Raw genomic sequence first — 18,649 nt, 5'->3', positions numbered from 1 at the left:
CACTCCAGGACAAACTGAAGGGCCAGAGCAATGGTTTTACTGTGTTTGTGTGAACTCGTGTTCCAGGCTGAGGCCACGGGCTGGGAATCTGCGATCTGCCAGTCCAGATGGGATTAGAAATCACTGTCACTGTATGAAACGTCTGGCTCTCAATGAAATTAACTTTGAGGGGCAGCTTTATAAAGACGATTTCCATAGATGTAGGGGAGGAGTAGAGAAGGGGCTGCATGTAACTGTACAGCTGAGATCAAATTCAATTAGAGCTGAGAGTTTGCAGCGTTTTCAGTGAACTCTTTCCCTCAGTGAGCTCCATGCTGGTTGTTCAGCCTCTCCAATACCAGTTTACTGACTGCTGTGGCCTCATCATTCCTCGGGACCCACTTTTAAAAGCAGAAGGTGGCACACAGCCATGCTGATGCCACAGCAGCCAGGTTTCTAAAGGAAGTGTGACCAGCGAGTGACGCACGGTGGCTGCACACCACGGGCCCTTGCAGCACCTTCTCCCCACGTGCCCAGGCAGCTCGTGGTGCCCACGTGCACAGACGCAGCAAATCAGCAGCAGCACTGTATCTCCCCCCAGCAAGGCCTCTGCTCCTGAAAAACCTCCCGCTTCAGTCTTACCATGCCTTTTTAGCTAATTGGCACAGGGAGAAGTAGTTAAATGTAACAGAAACCAGGGCTTCCAAAGGAAGATAACATTTTTGAAGCCACGATTTCTGTTGTTTTTTATTACCTTTACCTATGGTTTATTTGACAAGGGGTCAGAGAACAGATGCAGATGCTAAGCTGGGTGGCTGAGTAAATAAAGTAAACTTCTGCAGAGAAAAGCAGAAGGAAGTTAGAAGATATGAGTGAATTCACTTTAGTAGCCGAATGAAGTTTTGACTCATTGCTGACTCAAGTAAAATTCCAATTTAATACACCCCTAAAGCATAACCTCTTGTAGATAAAACAACAGTAATCCACTAACCAAATACACTCAGAAGAGAAAGGGAAATTCTGAGTAAGAGTACAAATATGAATCATTATTCTGATAATGTTTTTGTTATTATTTTTGCAGATGAATCCGAAAGCTCTTAGGACTCAATTAGGTTACCACAGCCAATAAAGACAAAAAGCAAAAGCAAGGCAGATACTTTCTGCTTAGACACCATGGTGATGGGCACATTAGAAATGAGGTAGATTAGATAGATGAACTAGACAGACACATCTAACTGTCCTCCAGTGCACTCATTTGTTTGACAGCCTGGAAAATGCCAACATTCCTGGGATTAAATGAAAATAGAAAATTGCATTTTCACTGTAAAGTATACACGGAACTTTCCTATGTCAGATTCTCTTTGTTTAAATAAACCAGGGCCCAACCACGTCCTCCCAGAGTGACCCAAAGCACAGGAAGATAAATGACACAGTAACCAAGGCACAACCAACTGAGAGTCCTTGGGCTGCTACCCTTGTAGCCAGGTTTTAGTGGAGTGATAATGACCTGCACACACGTTGAGACATTAATTTTCTCCTGAGCTCAACAGCACCAAATATCCTAAACTGCCCATCTTGCATTGCTGTCTTGATATTGTAATTCTTTTATCCATGACTTCCAGCTACTTTACCTTTAGGGGATGGTCAAACAATTTTTAAACTGTGGTGCTTTTGCCCCTCACTTTCCTCTTCAAGAAAGCAAAAGTAAATCTCTTGGATGTAAAAGATAAAGAAGAGCAATGAGTGGAGCAGCTGTCCCCAGAGGCTGCTGGCCCAGGTCTGCCTCTGTGCGGTTTTCCCCAGCTCTCAGAGCAGCACACGCACACAGTGACACACGGCGACACTCGTGCCCACATTCCACCCTTTCTCCCGATGCCAGGACGTGTGCTCCATCCAGAGCTGGCTGTGGCAGCCCGGCAGCGCCCGGGCAGGCTCCTGCTCCTGCCCACCCCAGCTCTGACAGCAGCTCCGCTGAGCCCGGGGAGCTGAGCGACGTCCCGGAGCTGCCGGGGAGAACAGCATCCAGCTCCTTGTGACAGCTTTCCCCACACAACATCACAATCAGCCAAACACGTTTGTAATCTACTGCAGCTGGTGTTTCTATAATTGATAGAGATATAAAAGTCCTTTTTGCTAAAGTTGTACTTTTGTATTTATTTTTTTTTTCTTGGGGGAGTTGTGAGAAAGCAGCTACAAAAAGCGAGCTTTAAATCTCAGATAATGTAGCTCCCTTTAGAATCCCAAGCTTAAAGCAAGTAGTTAGGAGTTTTAGCAATGCAAAAAAAAAGGGAGCTAAAAACAAACATTTATTTTACTTGACGCAGCAAAACAGTGGATTAAAAAGTTAAATCAATGCACCGTCTGAATGGTTCCTGCTGTAGCTGCAATTTCAAATGAAATAAGAATGTTATAAAATCTCGCCCATATTAGGCACATTTGGAAATGTCTCCTCATAACTGTTCTTTAAGTGTTCTGTCTATGAGCACTAACAGGTCACTGCACAGGAAATGCAAAAATATGTTACATTTTAATCAGGGCATATAAAACACTGTCTAGAATGTTACATTGCCCTTGGGAATCTGAAGTAAGTAGGGGAACTTTTACAAAGTCCAGGTCACTCTCCCCATTACATCACTGTTAAAAAAAAAATATTATTAGGTTACATTGCAGAGATGTCATGCATTAGAACTTTCCCAGTTGCAGGATGATGGCTAAGAGATGCTTATTTCCTTGGAGAAACTCGTAATCGCTCCCTTGTTCCCCTGCTCATACTTTGTATATTGGAAATAGTGCATTTTAACTGAATCAAAATGCTTCCAAACAATTATAAAGCAGGAGACCTAATGTAAAAATGGGACTGTTCGTATACTCACTGCAACAACAAATTTCAGCACTTTTACCCTAACACACACACACAAATTGAAACTCTGCCTGGCTGTACCTCATCGGTGATAAAAAATGAAAGAAGGGATTTTAGCAGACATGTTTGGGAATGATTAAGGTAAAATGTCCCTAATCCAAACAAATGGAAACCCAGATGTTGATGGCATCATAACATTCCTCTGCCTTCTCGCAACTCTTTCTCCACATGATTTACATTTGTTTAACCCAAATCACAAGTTTGTAAAATCTTTAATAAGTTCACCGAAAAAGCAAAAGAGTAACGCAGGGATGACTGTTTTCTAGATTAACATTCTCAGGATTTTACTTATTTAATACATAAATGCTGGAAGTGACACAAACCAGTGCAATAACCTGAAGGCAACCTGCTCTGCTGAGCCTGATTTGAGTTTTGTTGCTGACTTTCAGATAGAAAGATCAGATTTATAGGAAAAAACTCCCACGGGGCAGCAAACAAAATGAAATAAAATAAAATAAACCCCTGGCTCTGAGTAAAACCGAAGTGAGAGCCCCAGGGGCCCAGGGCAGGTACCCACACAGCGACCCAGGGACCAGCCCTCCACTATGGGCATGTCGAGGCAGGAGAGGAGCTCTCAGACTAACAAGCCTTTTATCTGAACACAGATATCTGTGGTTGAAACTCCTGGCAGGGCTCTTTGTGCTGTCTCCGAGGTGTTTTTGTACCACAGCTCCCTCACTGCCCCGGTGCCCACACCCCGTTCAGCCCGACCCACCCCGGCCATGCCAGGCCTGGCGCCACCACTGACCAACCGCCCTGTCCCACACACCGGCACCTCCCAAATACACTAAATATATCCAATACACCAAACACACCATCGTCACACATCCTCTAGGGGGTCGCCAACCTCTCCATGTGCTGCCTGAGCTCTTCCACACTCCTGTTGGCATTGCCATCCAAGGGCAGCCCTGCGCCTGCCTGGCACCATCTTCTCCCGGTTCCCGCACCAGGAATCGGAATTTTCCTCCTTTCCATTGGGTTCTGCGCCTTTCCTGAGCTGCCTGCACTGTGCCTGTGGATGGGATCTCATCACCATCATCCAACTGACATGGCTCTGGCCAATTTTAAGGGGATTTTTTGACTTTTTCCCCACAGAAGAAGGTCCCGCCTCATGCGCGCCGGGCCTACCGAGCCACGGCGGCCCCTCAGGCCTGGCGCTGCCAGCTCGGCACGGCCTGGCAGGATTTGTGCCCCAGTGGGAATGTGGATTTCCCGCACACATCCTTTCTCTCTGTGAGGTGTGGAGGAGTTCAGGCTTTGGGAAAGCCAACTGGGAGCCACTCTGGTTCCCATCCAGGGCTGATCGGGGCAGGATATGCCGGATGTGCTCCCAGCACAAGCTCGTGGTCACTATGGTGCTCTACACCCACCAGGCAATGAAGCCTTGCACACTTGTTTTCTGTGGCTATCTGATCATTTTATATTCTCTGCCCCTCCTTGTCCACGTTCTGCTCCCTAAATTTCTCTGCTTCCTCCCTCAAGGCCTGGGCTCCAGCTAAACACAAACAAAACCTTTTCTTCATTCTCCTTTGGCTGCTTGGACCCATCGCTGCCCCTGCAGTCACTGTCCTACTTATCCCCAGCTCAAACGTTTTAAAGGGAATGCAATTGCAAAAGAGAAACCAAGAACAGAGCATGTGTGGTGGGGATGGCACGTTGGAGAATGCTGTGTCACCTTCTAAAAATTCTTTGGCAACAGCAACTTTTAGGCTTTATAAGTCAGACAAATTTGGGTGGATTTTCTCAGGGAAAGCAGAAGATGTCTCTGAAAAATGTTCATGTCACTGCCAGAAAGCTCAGTGGTCCCACAGCTTTGAAATAAACCCTGATGAGCATCTTCTAATTTTTTGCCAAATAGCATCCTACCCTAAATTACAGGAAGAACGTTTTAAGAAAGAAAACACAGATTTTAATAATGGAAATGGTTGCTTCGTGCAGCTCAGAACTGGAAACATTAGAACCAGTAGAAATCAAATTTCTCAGCAGGAAACCCCAAACAATCTGTACTGTAAGAACTGTTGAGCCCATAATACAGAAGTTATTGCAGCCGGGCCCGGGGGTCTCCAGCATTCCCACATCCACACAACACTGCTCTCATGGACCATGCTGGTTTTCTGTTCTTTTCAAGATTTTCCCTATTTTTTTCCCCCCTTCTTAATATCACACATCTGAACTTTGACCACATTCAAGGCCTGCCAGGCAGGTGAAGATGCTGAGCCCTGGGCACCAGTCCCGGCTGCTTGCCCTGCCCCATCCACAGCACCCTGCCTCTCCAGTCTGAACAACCCAGATGGAGAAAAAGCTCATCAGACAAAAAAAAAAAAAAAACAATACATCCATAATTCCAAACACAGTAAAGGCTAATGACTTGTGCTGTCATATTTGAGCTGTTTTTTCTCATGCACGAGTGAAACAATAACCAGGTGAGGCTAAAAATCCCAGGTCTGAGTCTCTGATTCAGTCAGAGCAGCCTTTGGCCATAAATTTTAGCACTGACTTAAAAATTGATAGAAACTCTTTTTTAATCATCAAGTATTCAGCTGCTCATTACTGATATATGCTTTAATGATATGCCCTTAAATTTTGGTCTGGTTTTTAAAAATACAGTTTCCTCAAATTCCATATCAAATCCAGGCCCTGCAATTTTGTTCTGGAGCTTTTTCTTTTCTAAGGCCTGCTTGAAACACAGAATTTAAAGGGTTTGCTCTGCCAGGTGATGTTTTGTTAGCTTTTGACAAGAGAAAATATTTAATCCCCTAATTTTTTTTCCCTGCTCTGAATATTAGTTTAATTGTCACAAATAATTAAACGCTTATGAGTAAGAGACATCCTCAGACATTTTGACAATACATATTAAGAGACACTTTAAGGCAAATCTGCACAGATCGGCTTTTATTTGTTATGCTAAACGATGATGCATCCTGATTGCATTTGTTCCTTATTTGTGTGTGCAACAGGAGACGTACTGGGAATGATCTGTAAGGAATAAAATGACAGTATTTGACAGGCTAGGAAATGTCTGGGCAAGGATACAGGAGAAGGAACCCTGAGAGGGCATTGTTTATGGAGGGGCAATGGGGAGAGACACTCCCTTCAATCTAAGGCAATGAGAGGCGCCAACAACTAAATTACAGTTAATAACAGTAAGAAATAAACATAAATTACGTATACAAGGCTCGAACTCAAGGACTCTGGACCACTAAAAATATATATTATTATATCAATTATCAACGAGAGACAAATTCCCATCCTGGGAATTTGCATACGAAGTCTAATAGCCTACTATTCAGAAACAGAGGCAAGCATTAATTTCCACATGGAAAGGAGCCATGGGAGAGCTTCCCAAGTCCCCAGCTCTGGAGAAGAAAGCCCTACCTGGTGATTCAGCACCTCTGGTCGAGAGGGCAGCAGGTGGTCTCCCAGGTAAGGCAGATCAGCCCTTTATTACCTAAGATTTATTCGGAGTTCCTGTCAATATAATGGCTGAAACGACCATTGCTGAAAGGTAATATGGTGTGAAAATAAACATAAACAATCCTTAATGAATCCAGAGGCTATTACCTGCACCATATTTCTTCTATAGGCAATACATACATCTCCAATCTAGGGAAACAACGTAAAAGTGCCCTTGATCATGGCCCAATTCCAGTTTACACAAGAGAGGGAGCTGAGGGAGGTCCATGGGAACCTGGTGCTAAAGGCTTTTGAAAATTTAGGTCTCTTTTCAGCTGCCCACATAAGGATTTAGACCCCTAGGGCTGGAAGCAGAGCCTCAAGCTCTATCACCAGAGAATTCCAACCACCGCTGGCAGTCTGGGTGGAGGAAAATGTGTATGGCCTGTTCAGCTGCAAATACACCAGGTTTTACATATTTCTCAGGGCAATGCTTTATAGACAGTCACATCCAGCTCTGCCAAAGACATGCAGAACAGTTTATGGGAAGAAAAGTTAATGGGAGGCAAATTCTCTGGTCCTGAAACTTACCACTGACCAAAAATTGGAATGTAAACCAGTTGATTATTCTGTCTAAAACTTTTGCCTAGTCAAGTTATCTTGGCTTGTTAGAATTGACAGAGTTCTGCTTTCTCAAGCCATGAGCCCTCACATTTTTGGGAGCCCCTGGCCATGACCAAAGTGCCTCTTCCATCACCACAGGGAATTGCATGGGAGGGCTGAAACTGCATTTCCACCTTCCCCAGGGTCCCAGCTGGGCTGTTCCCTCTTCTCCCCCAGCACAGGCCAGGGAGCTTCCAGCCCAGATTTCCCTCCTGGAAATGCTCTGATGGTAGAAATGTGATCTAGTACCACGAGCAGGGAATTGGGAGCAAACGCTGTTTGACCTTGAGCAAATCAGGTAAAACCTCCCGGGTTCAATTTGCCAGGAAATATTCCACACCACTGGGGTTATCCTGAGGAGTATCAGCAAGAAATCCATGGAAGAAAGGTGCTAAGTGTGAAGAAATATTGCTCCACTGCCTAACAAAGGACACAAATACGAGCAGGATCCACGCAGCTCATCAAAAGCACTGGAAAGCTTTTAATATTTTTAGCATTTAATGCTACAGATGATCAATATAGCTACTTAGCATCTTCCTCCTTCCACGTGTTAATTCAATGCTACTGGTACTGTGCTTATGTATGTTATGACATGGCTGAAAAAAACATAAGAAAATAATTTCGGTAGGCCAATACAGCAGCTGGCACAGGGTTATGTTTCTTCGATACAAAACATAAAATCATAAAAGACCCAGCGCTTTCCTGTGAAGCCCACTTACCCTGCGGGAAGCAAACGAGCTCTTCCTATATGTACAAAGAAAATTGCAGACCTTATAAATCGTGCTGGTGATTCGCTGTGCAATTCACACAGAAATTTATTTATATGTGGAAAATTCCGAGTAAAATCTTTCTATGAAAAATAGAAATTACTTCTGTCCAAGTGTGGGGTGAGCGATAGAAATAAGGTTGTTGACTGCACACTCCAAACTGCACCAATGTGCAGATTTTCATTCCGATCTCCTCTAGGCACAGTTTTGCTAGGGGAAAAAAAATCTGAGCTACCAAGGTATTCTAGAGAATTTAATTATTTTCATTAAAAACAAGAACTGTAAGCTGCTCCTTTTTTCAATAGAAATTCTGCACCGATTCCACATAAACAGACCCAATATCACTTCAGCGGAGTTGCTTTGGGAATATGTAACAGCCTTTTTTAAGTTATGAAAGCAATATTGAATGAGATTTACTACAATTTAGCATAAGTGGGTCTTAATTTTATATGAACAGAGAGACTTAAAAAGCAGGCAGGAAGAGTTCCAATTATATTGTGCTGGAATATTAGGCCCTGTGCAAAATTGCCCCTTTTCTGTTTTACATGCATAAAAACAAGCACAACAGGCTTTTCAATTAAATGAGTCTTTTGAGAGAGATGCAGGAAGAGCCAGCGAGCTCCTCAAAACTTTATTGTTTTTTATCTTTGTCAGGTAGGGCTGTGGTTAAAAATGACCTGTTCTTTGCAGCACACAGTCCTTCCTGTTAGCTTTTTCTTCCTGTTTCACCCATCGATTTTAAAGGTTTCCCGAAACGGGAATGCAAGGCTTGATCCGGATTAGTTTTCCCCATATATTCGGCAGTTCCGCAGCCACGCAGAGCTCAGGATGTTTCCCAGAGCCTCTTTAGCATTGGGAGTAACTTTAATGAGCCTCAGCATCATTAGAGGAAAGCAGTTTACAGAACACAGGGAGAAAAGACACAGAAAGGAAAAAGATAGAGCCCTAATAGATACAAGCCATGGAGATGAAAGGACGGAGTCAGCATCTCATTTGCATTAATACAATAAAAATACAGCATTAATGTTGCTAGTTGTAAATTTTTTTTTCAATAAAGTTCAGCCTGATTATATCTGGGAAAAAGGTAGGCTGTGCATTCCTCGTAGTATTTATCCTATAAAGAGCAGTTACTGCCTATTAACTTTCTAGATTTAATTGCCACTAAAAACAATCTCCAGGAAACTTCAATTGAAAGTCACTCCTCAAGAACCGATGGTCTGGGCTCTCAGAACTGTTTTGTTTAAGGCAATACAAAGCCAGAGCTCCAATTCACACAGCTCCACTCCATCATTATGTGCAGCATTTTGTTTACTGATCTTACGTGTGTGTATGTCTATAATTACACACCCAGACACACACACACCAGTTCATCACCAGAATCAGGCAAAAGCAATACTGCCAACCTTGTTGATACAAAAAGCACGAAACACAACCTCAAAAATCGTGAGACTGGCTGGAAATGATGGGAAGTTAAAAACAGTCACTTTGAGAATCAAGGCATTTTTCTTCTGCATAAGAACTTCTAGCCTGCTTGTTTTCAAGATCCTCTCCAGAGCAAGCAGTTGTAAATAAATTTCCTTTTAAAATGCATATTGGACACTTGCATAATCATCATCAGGCTCCGGGAGCTGGAGGTTTAAAAAAAATAAACCTTAACAAAGGATTTTCAGGGGGCACCACTCCTAACAGCACGGTTCTAACATTTGGGCAAATATTGGTGCAGTAATCAAAAACTGCTCTGAACACCCAGGCTCTCCAGGCGCATCCCTCTCCCAGACAGGCACTTTCCTCCCCTCCTTGCAGGTATGGATGTGTGCATGCCTGAAAAGGATCCGTTCCTCAGACATTTAGGACTGTTTGTTCTATTTAACAGTGGAATTTTACCAGTACTTGGGACCATCAGGCACTGCACGTTAGAAACTCTGCATTTTTCACAATCAGATCCTGTCATTTTGAAGCTATTGTGCCTTTCTTTTTTTCCTAGGGCAAATGGGGGAAAACATTTCTTTTAGGGAAACAAAGATTCCCTTCATTTTTCTAAATGAAACACTTAATGCAACACTTAGATCAGAAGACCAGTTTTTCCACTTCTTTATTTTTTTGCCTGAGAAAGCTCACAAGGTAATGGATGAACAGCCAGCCACAGTTAAAGAGGGATGTGTAAATCTAATGGGAAACACTGTGCTTCTGTGATGCCTTTCTCCTTGAAACCTTAAAAAATACACGGTTTGCTGTCAAGGTACTTCTGAGTTGCAGAAGCCGTTATTATAACACAGTAAAAATTACTCTGTGCCAACAGCCTCAAGTGAGAAGCCACCTTAATGAGAAATAACTGCTTTTAGCCCCTAAAAGCACATGGAACCTTCAGGCTTTGGATTTGCAACCCCATTTTCAGGCATTTTCTCGAGAGCTGCCGCCCCTGCGCACAACATGAACACCGTGGCTTTAAAAAGGTTTTATTAAAAGCCCACCTCATCTCCTGGAACCCAGAACTGGTGCTCAGTAATTAACACGGAGCATGGAAACGTGGTTGGGGAGGGAAGTTGCTGAGCAAACAGAATATCTCAGTCATGCAGCCTTCAGGAAAGAATAGCTTGCAAGCGTTAGGAACAGAAGTTCCCAGCAGAACTGTCCCTGGATTTTAAGCTTAATGGAAGAATCTAGTCCCTCTTCAGAGGCAGAATGCTTCTCCAGAAACATATATATTGGATTCTGTAGCTGAACAGTCTCACACAGACAGTCCTTCCAATCACCCACTGGAGCAAAGTGCTGAGTAAGAGCTGCTGAACTGGGCCCACTCTCATGTAAATGATTGTAATTAAACAGGTAATGAAAAACCCCTGCTCTTGCACGAATGAAATGGAAGATTTCAGCTCGGAGTGTAATGTGGTTCCACTTGGCTCCTGTATCAGATTGGGAGACAAATGAGAATGTCTCTCTGCTTGCGTGAGCATGCTTTGGAGGTAAGACTCCAGGAATATGTTCATTTTGCAGAGAAGAGGGAAAAACAAAGGCTTATCTAGCAGCAAAGTCTGTAGGATTCCCCCCTTTTTAAGGCAGAACGTGGCCTTAAACACATCTCAACCTGAGACACATTAAAAAGCATTTGAATAATTTTACTTTGCCTTTGCTAATAATATGTCATCCAGGGGAAGAGCCAGGCCTTATTCTCCCCTCCACCAGCTGACATGATATTTTTTTTACATTTGAGCTCTTAAGATCTGCACAATAGCTTAACACAATAAGTGTTTAGCCTCTGGTTCCAACTGTAATTGATAGAGTACAGTTCCATTCCCTCTGCTGCTGCTAAGTTGGGAATTGCAGCCACAGCAACTGACAGCTTTTTTTTTTTCCTCCACGAGTCTGGAGTTGCTCCCTGGGAGTGATGTCCTCATCGGGATGGGAAGGGAAATGACGGCAGAAGAGCTCTCACCCTGGCCCCATGCTACCGAGGGACTCCAGGGACCTCTGCCAGGGGAAGCAGCTCCTTGAGGTGGGTGCTGATAATGAGAGCAAAAATCAGGAGGAGAAAGCTCTGGGAGGAAATTTCCAAAACCCTGCCGGTTTGGAGAAAAAAACTGCTCTCTTCTCAGAAAGCACGGAAGAGGGAGAGCATACACGCACTAGAATTTCTGACGAGGGACATGCTTCAAAAAGTGCTGTAAAGCTGTGCCATTTGCTGGTGGAAATGTCTTTTGTTTCCCGGTCACAGGGGCTGAACTCTGGGTGCGCCCCGCTCTTCAGACAGTGGGGATATGCTGGGCTTGGATAAATGAGGGGAAAACTGAAATAGGGAAACAGGCACTGAAATGAACGCGATTTCAAATCGTCCCATTCAGGCCTGAGTTCTGACACGGGAAAATAAAATTTCCGAGCAGCTTTGGGCTTAGGAGCCGGCTGCAGAATTTAACGCAGATGGCAACTAATTTTGGTGCCTCTTTAGTTGCAAAAGTACCTATTTTGGAATATATTTAATTAACCGGGATTTAAAGGCTCCTCTTGTTTGTGAACACCTTGGCTTTTTTGTCATCTGTCAGCATCGTGATGTGCACTGTAAGTGAAGGGTTCTGAGGCATGAACTGTTTAGGTGGTTTTGATGTTCAGTTGCTTTTCTGGAAGATGTTGAAACAAAACAGTGCTGCCATTTCTACAGTTTCGTTCAGCACTGCTTCCTTGGAATCTGCTGCCATTGCCCCTGATAGAAAGGATACAAATAATCCCAGAACAGCCCCAGTGCTCCGGGTTACATTTATAGAGATATCTCGCTGCCTTTTGCCACAGAAATACAGAGCAAGCCTTGCTGGTCATTTGCTCTGCTCTCTGCACAAGCAGAATTTCGCTTTTTAAATATGATTCTGGCTTAAATAACCTTTCCTGCTAAGGTGCAAGCTGCAGCTTTAAACTACTCCCTGCTCACCGTCTTCTGCTTGCTGCTCTATGAGGACTCCTCCAAAAACAAACCTGTGCTATTCTACAGCTCCAAAAAACAGAATAAATGTGCCTGAGACCTGCTTCTGCTGCACTTCTCCCCAGCTTTGGTTCTTAGCTAGTCTGTTGGGGCTGAGAGAGAAAGAAAAGAAGAAACATAAAATTTCACCCGCAAAGCGTGTTAAGTCCAGATTCCTCTTTGCAGGCTTTAAAAAAGCAAACTACCAATGCATGATCACAAAATAAAATATGCACATTTAAACAAGCTGCAGGGGATAGGAGGGTTTAATCCAGTGAAATTGTGTTTGAAAGCTATTTCATACCCCTAGGAATAAAATCTGAATAGCAATTTTGCTCTGCTTCCACCCTTTTTCCACCCTTCTGTTAATATATTACCATTTGTTATGGGATCGTTAGGAGACTTTTGCCCCAGACCTGGCTGCGTTTTGCTGGAGGATGAAGGACTTGGTGGGCCTGAGCCTCCTCTTGCTCACAGGAGCAGTCGGAACTCAGGGATGCTTCCAGGGAAGCGATGCTCGATTTGCACCTGAGCGGGAGCAGAATCAGCCCTTTGTGATGCGTTTGGGTGAAAGCCCCAGCACAAACGAGCTGTTTACTGCCAACGCACATCCCATCCTAAAGCAGGCACTGATGGAGAGATCTGCAACTCTCTGCCTCAAGAACTATCGACTTGGAAACGGCGCTCTCAAAAAGCAAGGATGATTCAGAAAAGGTTCGGCCCTGCTAAGATCAAAATGGGTTTGACATCGTTTCGGTGTTGATGTGAAATAAAGTGGCTCTAAAAGTGTAATCGGAGAGCAGAAATCCCCATCATCGCACATAAATAGTGCCCCATTTATCCAATTACACTCCCTTGCTTCATTACAATGGCCTGGAATATATTTCTTAGGAATACAAGGCTTAAAATTAATAATAGAAAAGGACAAAATTGCCATGTATATTTCTCTAGATAGATTTTCATCTAACAGCAGGACTTCACTTCTGATTCACTCGCTGGTTCTCTCTAACCTTTACATTATTCATTAATCAAACTCGAAACCTGCTTTCAAAGTCAGAGCATGGCAGTAATTATTTACAGTTGTGCATAGTATTTAATTTTAAGCAATGACAAAAGCAGGCATGTCCAGAATCATAAGGCTCATCATTTTTCTTCCCTTGGAGGTGAGCTATCTGAAGAAACTAAAAAGTTGCAAACTTCTCTTCAATATCTCTGCTGCCATCAAGACAAAATGCAGTGCAACTGATACCTTTGAACTTGTACAACTAAAAATAAATAAAAGTGAAAATTAAGTAATATATAATGTATTAACTCCTTTAAATAAAAGGACTGAGCTTTGCTATCAGCCCTGATGAGAGATTCATTTCTTATTGCACAGTCTGCCTCCTGTCACTTTGAGGTATTTTTTACCATACAAAACAGAACCTCAGTATTATCCCTGAAAATGAAAGTCAGTTTTAAGAACTATACACAACAGGCACGTCTGCTCTTTGAAACTCCCCCCTACCCCCCACAAACACACAAATACAACTTCAAAGCAGGAGAACTATTGTAAATGTATAAACCTACTTCAAATAGTTCTGCTGGCTGAAAATGGACTGCATTTGCAGGATTTCGCTCACCTGAAACAACATTGATCTGAGGAGAAATCTAATCAAAGAAATGCACCACCGAAGAGCAATGCACATTTTATAATGAGAATGAGAAAGGAGAGATGTAATTGTGGTCATACGAGTTTCTCCCTTGTCATTAGGATCTTAAAAATGCTGTCGGATCCTGGATAAAAACATCTCTTACTGTATCTCAGCAGGGAAACCCCAGGAAACAACAGCACGGGCTTTGCTCGCAGAAATTTACTTACTGTGTCCTATGTTTCTAAAAAAGAACACCGTGCCCCCACCACGAAAAGATACTACACACATTCCAAGTGAAAATTCTGCTTTGAAACCCAAATAAAATGAAGCCTCGTATTCCTGACAGAGAGGAAAAAGGAGCAGTTCTAGCACTGCCACCGTGCCGATCAGCATCCATGAAAAAACAGCTATTTATTTATCCTGCAAGTTGAAAAGGGGAATGCCTTATTCAGCTCAAACCTCTCGGTAAAGAAAATAATAATAGCGAGTCTGATAGCAGAGTTCTCCCGAACACATACACATATATATATTTACATAAATATGTGTATTTCTGGCAGAACTGGTATTTACGACTACCATAAATTTGGGATCTTTGCCTGCCAGGAATCCCAACCTGCATAGGTGCATGCACTGGGCATGTCCCAAAAGCTCCTGCCTGCAGCCCATTGTCCTGCACCCAAAGAAATGCAGCCAAAGCTGTGAGTTGATAAAAGTTCTGCGCGTCCCAGTTTCGCTGGGGTGACATTTCCCCCTGCGTGGATCCCAAGCACTACTTCGCAAAGTTTATTCAAGCGTGCCACTAAACTTGCCCGTGCATTTTGTCCCACATTCGCCGTGCTACACCCAGGAGATATTACAAGGGCGAGGGGAAAATTTTAAAGTAAAGACATCAAATATGAGTTTTCTTTAAAGAACTAATCCGAGGAAGGACACAAAGGGGAAAAAGAAGGGGAAAAAAAAACCCGCCTACATTAAAAGCCAAACAAGATAATAATTGTGCATGTCTGGCTAAGAGAATCTAGAGGGCAAGCCTTACGTCATTGGCACTTGGGTTACCATGGTGAGTGATTTATTGATATATATCAAGAATGAATAGATCAAAGGCAGCAAGATGACAGGTGATCAATCAAATGTCAAATCAAAGCTGGCAATCAACTGGAAAGCTGATTTTTCAGTGGGTGGGTCTGGCAGAAGAAAAATGAACTTCCATATTGCGCTTCCCAGAAACAAAACCCCACCACACTATTAAAAAAAATAAAAAAATAAAAAAAGGCACTTAAGGAGCTTGAAAAAAAACTCTTTGAAAATATTTACTATACAGACCCACTCGTCTGTTTCTTTTTCTTGGCCCCCAAAAGAAAAAGAACACCCTACAACGACAAACAAAACACTTCCAAAGTTGCAAACTATTTTCTTCATCTAAAAAAAAAAAAAAATAAAGTAATAAATTGCAAAATCACTTGGCATGGGCAAATATATAAACTCGGCTACGAAACAAAAGAAGGATTTGATTTGAAAATGTGGATTGTCTTCTAACAGTCAGAACGTTTCATTTTATTTCCTGTTGCAATTTTCACCACTGATGATCAAAGGCTGAACTTCCCCACCGGGTTCATCAGCAGAGAGAGTCCCTGTACTATTTCAGGCACACACAGCGCTCACACACACACACACCCGGCCAGAACTGGCACCAGAAATACGGCGAAATAAAAGATTAAACACCCCGACCCACTTCGCGAAACACACGGATCCAAAGCGAAAGCCGCCGGGAGGGGGGGAAACCAGAAAGGGGGAGAAAAAAAAATAAATAAAAATAATAGATCTATCCTAAAGCGAGAAGCAAAGGGAAGCCTGACTGCTTTCGGTTCGGGCAGGGGAAGGGGCAGGGGGAGAAGGGGCGCCGAGGGAAGAAAGTTGGGGGGAAAAGTTTTTGGGCAGGGCAGCGGCAGCGGGGAGCGGCGGCGGCGAGCCGGGGGCAGCGGCGGAGGGCGAGGGGCAGCCCGTGGCTGAGCAAAATCTTGGCAATAAGGACTGGAACTGGCTCCACGGACTCACAGAGGGAAAGGGAGGGGGAGGGGGGATAAATAAATAAAGATCCAGCCCGGAAAAGCAAGGGTGACCCTAAATAATAATAAAGATGGGGGGTAGGAGTGGAAGGAGTGGAGAGACAGAGGCTGTGTAAGTGGATGGCTTCTCCTTACCTGCAGCCCGTTTGGGTGCTTGCTGTTTCCTCCTTGGCATCGCTCTACTTTCTCCAATCTCACTTCTGTCCCCAGATCCGAGAGCCCTGAGACGCTCCTGAGCCGTGTTCCTCTGCCTCTCAGCTGCTTCCCCAGCACCCCCCTCAAGCCTCCCCTGCCCCCCTCCTTTCCACTTCACTGATAGGAACCTGTTTGGTTTTTTATTTTATTTTAGAGATCTAGGTTTCTTTTTCTTTCTCTCTCCCTCTCTCTCTCTCCTTTTTTCTTTTTTTTTTTTTTTTTTTGGTAGGTTTTTTTTTTTTCCTTTCCTTTTTTTTTTTTCTTTTTCTTTTTTTTTTTTTTTTTTTTTTTTTAACTGTTGCAACACTTGCTTTGCTTTGATTCAAACATCCAAGCTCGGAGGCGAATGAAAGGCGCCCACAGCGCCGGAGAACGGCAATAAATAAATAACAAAATAGATCTGTATATATTAAAAAGGCAGCTCTGGAGAGACTGTGGGGCTGGCTGCTTCCTCCCTTCCCTGTCCTGTCCTCCTCCTCCTCCTGGCAGAGCCGTATGGCGGAGCGGTGCCCGGGTGTGCGCGGTGTGTGTGTGTGTGTGTGTGTGTGCGTGCGTGTGCGCGGAGCGCCGCAGGTTCCGTGCTGTCAGATGCCAGGCAGTGAGTGATGTGGGAGCGGACAGGGAGGCTCGGGATGGGAGGAAATGTGGGATCCGCGCTCACACGCGCGCACACGCGCGCACCCCCCACCCCCCCCCCCACCCACCCCGCGCGCGGGCACACGCGCGCCCCGCGCAGACACGCGCGCACACGCGCACACAAGGCAGGGCGAGGCGATGCCAGCGAACATCGATCCGCCGAGCAAACTGAACATTAACAAACTCCTCCTCCGCGACCCGATGACAGGAGGAAATTTACTCCGCGCAGCCGGGGCGGCAGAGCCGTTCATTAAAGAGACAGGGCGCCGGCACCGCGCCCGCCGCCGCCGCCACCGCCACGCCGCCGGCCCCGCGGGGACAGCGCTGCCCACGCGGGGACACCCCCTCCTCACACCCCTCCCCACGCGGGGACACCCCCTCCTCACACCCCTCCCCACGCGGGGACACCCCCCCGTACGGGACCACCCCCCGATGCGGGACCGTCCCCTCCATATGCGGGACCTTCCTCCGCACACGCGGGACCACCCCCGCTGCGGGGCCGCCCCCTCCCCACGCGGGACCGCCCCCGGGTCCGCAGGATATGATCCCCCCTAGGATCCGATCACCCCATCCGCGCAGGATGCGATCACCCCCATCCCCGCAGGGTCCGATCACCCCCAGGATGCGATCACCCCATCCCCGCAGGATGCGATCACCCCCAGGATGCAATCGCCCCATCCCCGCAGGATGCGATCACCCCCAGGATGCGATCACTCCCAGGATGCCATCACCCCATCCCCGCAGGGTCCGATCACCCCATCCCCGCAGGATGCGATCACCCCGGGACCCGCAGGATGCGATCACCCCCATCCCCGCAGGGTCCGATCACCCCATCCCCGCAGGATCCGATCACCCCGGGACCCGCAGGATGCGATCACCCCCAGGATGCCATCACCCCATCCCCGCAGGGTCCGATCACCCCATCCCCGCAGGATGCGCTTCCCAAGGAGGGCGCTGCGGGCAGCCGGGGCCGGGCCGGCTGCGCCCTCCGCGCCTTCCACCCGAGACCGGGCGGCTCCGCGGGAAAAGAGGGATTTGTTTGCGGCAGTGATCCCGCTGGACGGGCCAGTGCGCTCCTGCCGCCGCGCTGCCCGTGCCCGCCGGGTCACCGGGGTGTTCCTCAGGTGTGCCCGGGGCTGGGGACCGGGGGATGCTCCCTCAGGTGCTCTGTCCCACCTGTGGATAGCCCGGGGCTGGTGACCAGGCCCCTTCCCTGCCCAGCGTGAGGTGTCCCAGCTGTAGGAACACGAAGGGATCAAAGGGTTGGACACCGAAGTTCAGTGAACTTTGGGTGAAACCCCTCTGCGCCCCAAATTTCCCTGGCACCTGGATTTAGGGAGAGTCGGGTACATCCATCAGGTGCTGCTGCGCCCTCATGGGAACCCAAATCTGTGTCCCCTCCATCTGAGCAGGGTTTGTCACCATTTCAGAGCCCCACCAAACTGCCAGGCCGAGGAGGGGCAGGGGGCACTAGAACTTTGAACAGTGTTTGTCCCCAAGATACACAGACACAACCTCCCCTGCCCCATTTATACTTTCAGCTTTAGGTTTGTTTGTTTGTTTTGTTTTCCAGCTGCTCTGAACACCTTGAGGGTTTAAATGTGCTTTGGGGTGGAAAGAAGGGACTAATTTCTATGTGTTCAACTATAATTTGAATAAGACCTCCTAGAAGTGGCTTTTCTGATACTCTGTATCTTAAACCAAGAGGTTGCTGTAGAACTGAGTATTTTCTTTTTTTTTTTTCTTTTTTTTTTTTTTAGCATTTGACTCTTTCTAATGAATCTCTTGGGTTTAGTAGGAATGATTTGAATCCCTCTCAAATAGTGTCTCTGTTACAAAGCACCAGCAAGAGCTGCTGTGTTGTGGCGGGTGTCCCTGGGCACGGTCTTGCAGCCCCCTAGGAGACCTCTGTGTTTAGCAGCCCAACACCAGACTGTGTTTATCAAAGT

At 45.7% G+C, this 18,649-nt stretch overlaps 1 protein-coding gene across 5 annotated transcripts in view; it reads right to left on the bottom strand.

Annotated features, from left to right (window-relative positions):
- The window catches only part of TSHZ2 (teashirt zinc finger homeobox 2), a 204,195-nt gene extending 187,997 nt beyond the window's left edge, over positions 1 to 16,198 (bottom strand). For all 5 annotated transcript variants that reach the window (XM_058422741.1, XM_040080272.1, XM_040080273.1 and 2 more), the window contains exon 1: positions 16,005 to 16,198. In XM_058422741.1, coding sequence (XP_058278724.1) covers positions 16,005 to 16,044 — 40 coding nt within the window. In that variant the 5' untranslated portion in view covers positions 16,045 to 16,198. The remainder of the gene's footprint in view (positions 1 to 16,004) is intronic.
- Positions 16,199 to 18,649: the final 2,451 nt, after the last annotated feature.

The sequence above is a fragment of the Hirundo rustica genome, chromosome 16 (assembly GCF_015227805.2).
Source record: "Hirundo rustica isolate bHirRus1 chromosome 16, bHirRus1.pri.v3, whole genome shotgun sequence".
Lineage (NCBI taxonomy): Eukaryota > Metazoa > Chordata > Aves > Passeriformes > Hirundinidae > Hirundo > Hirundo rustica.
The sequence above is the reverse complement of the archived record's forward strand: the minus strand, read 5'-3'. Positions and strand labels throughout refer to the sequence as shown.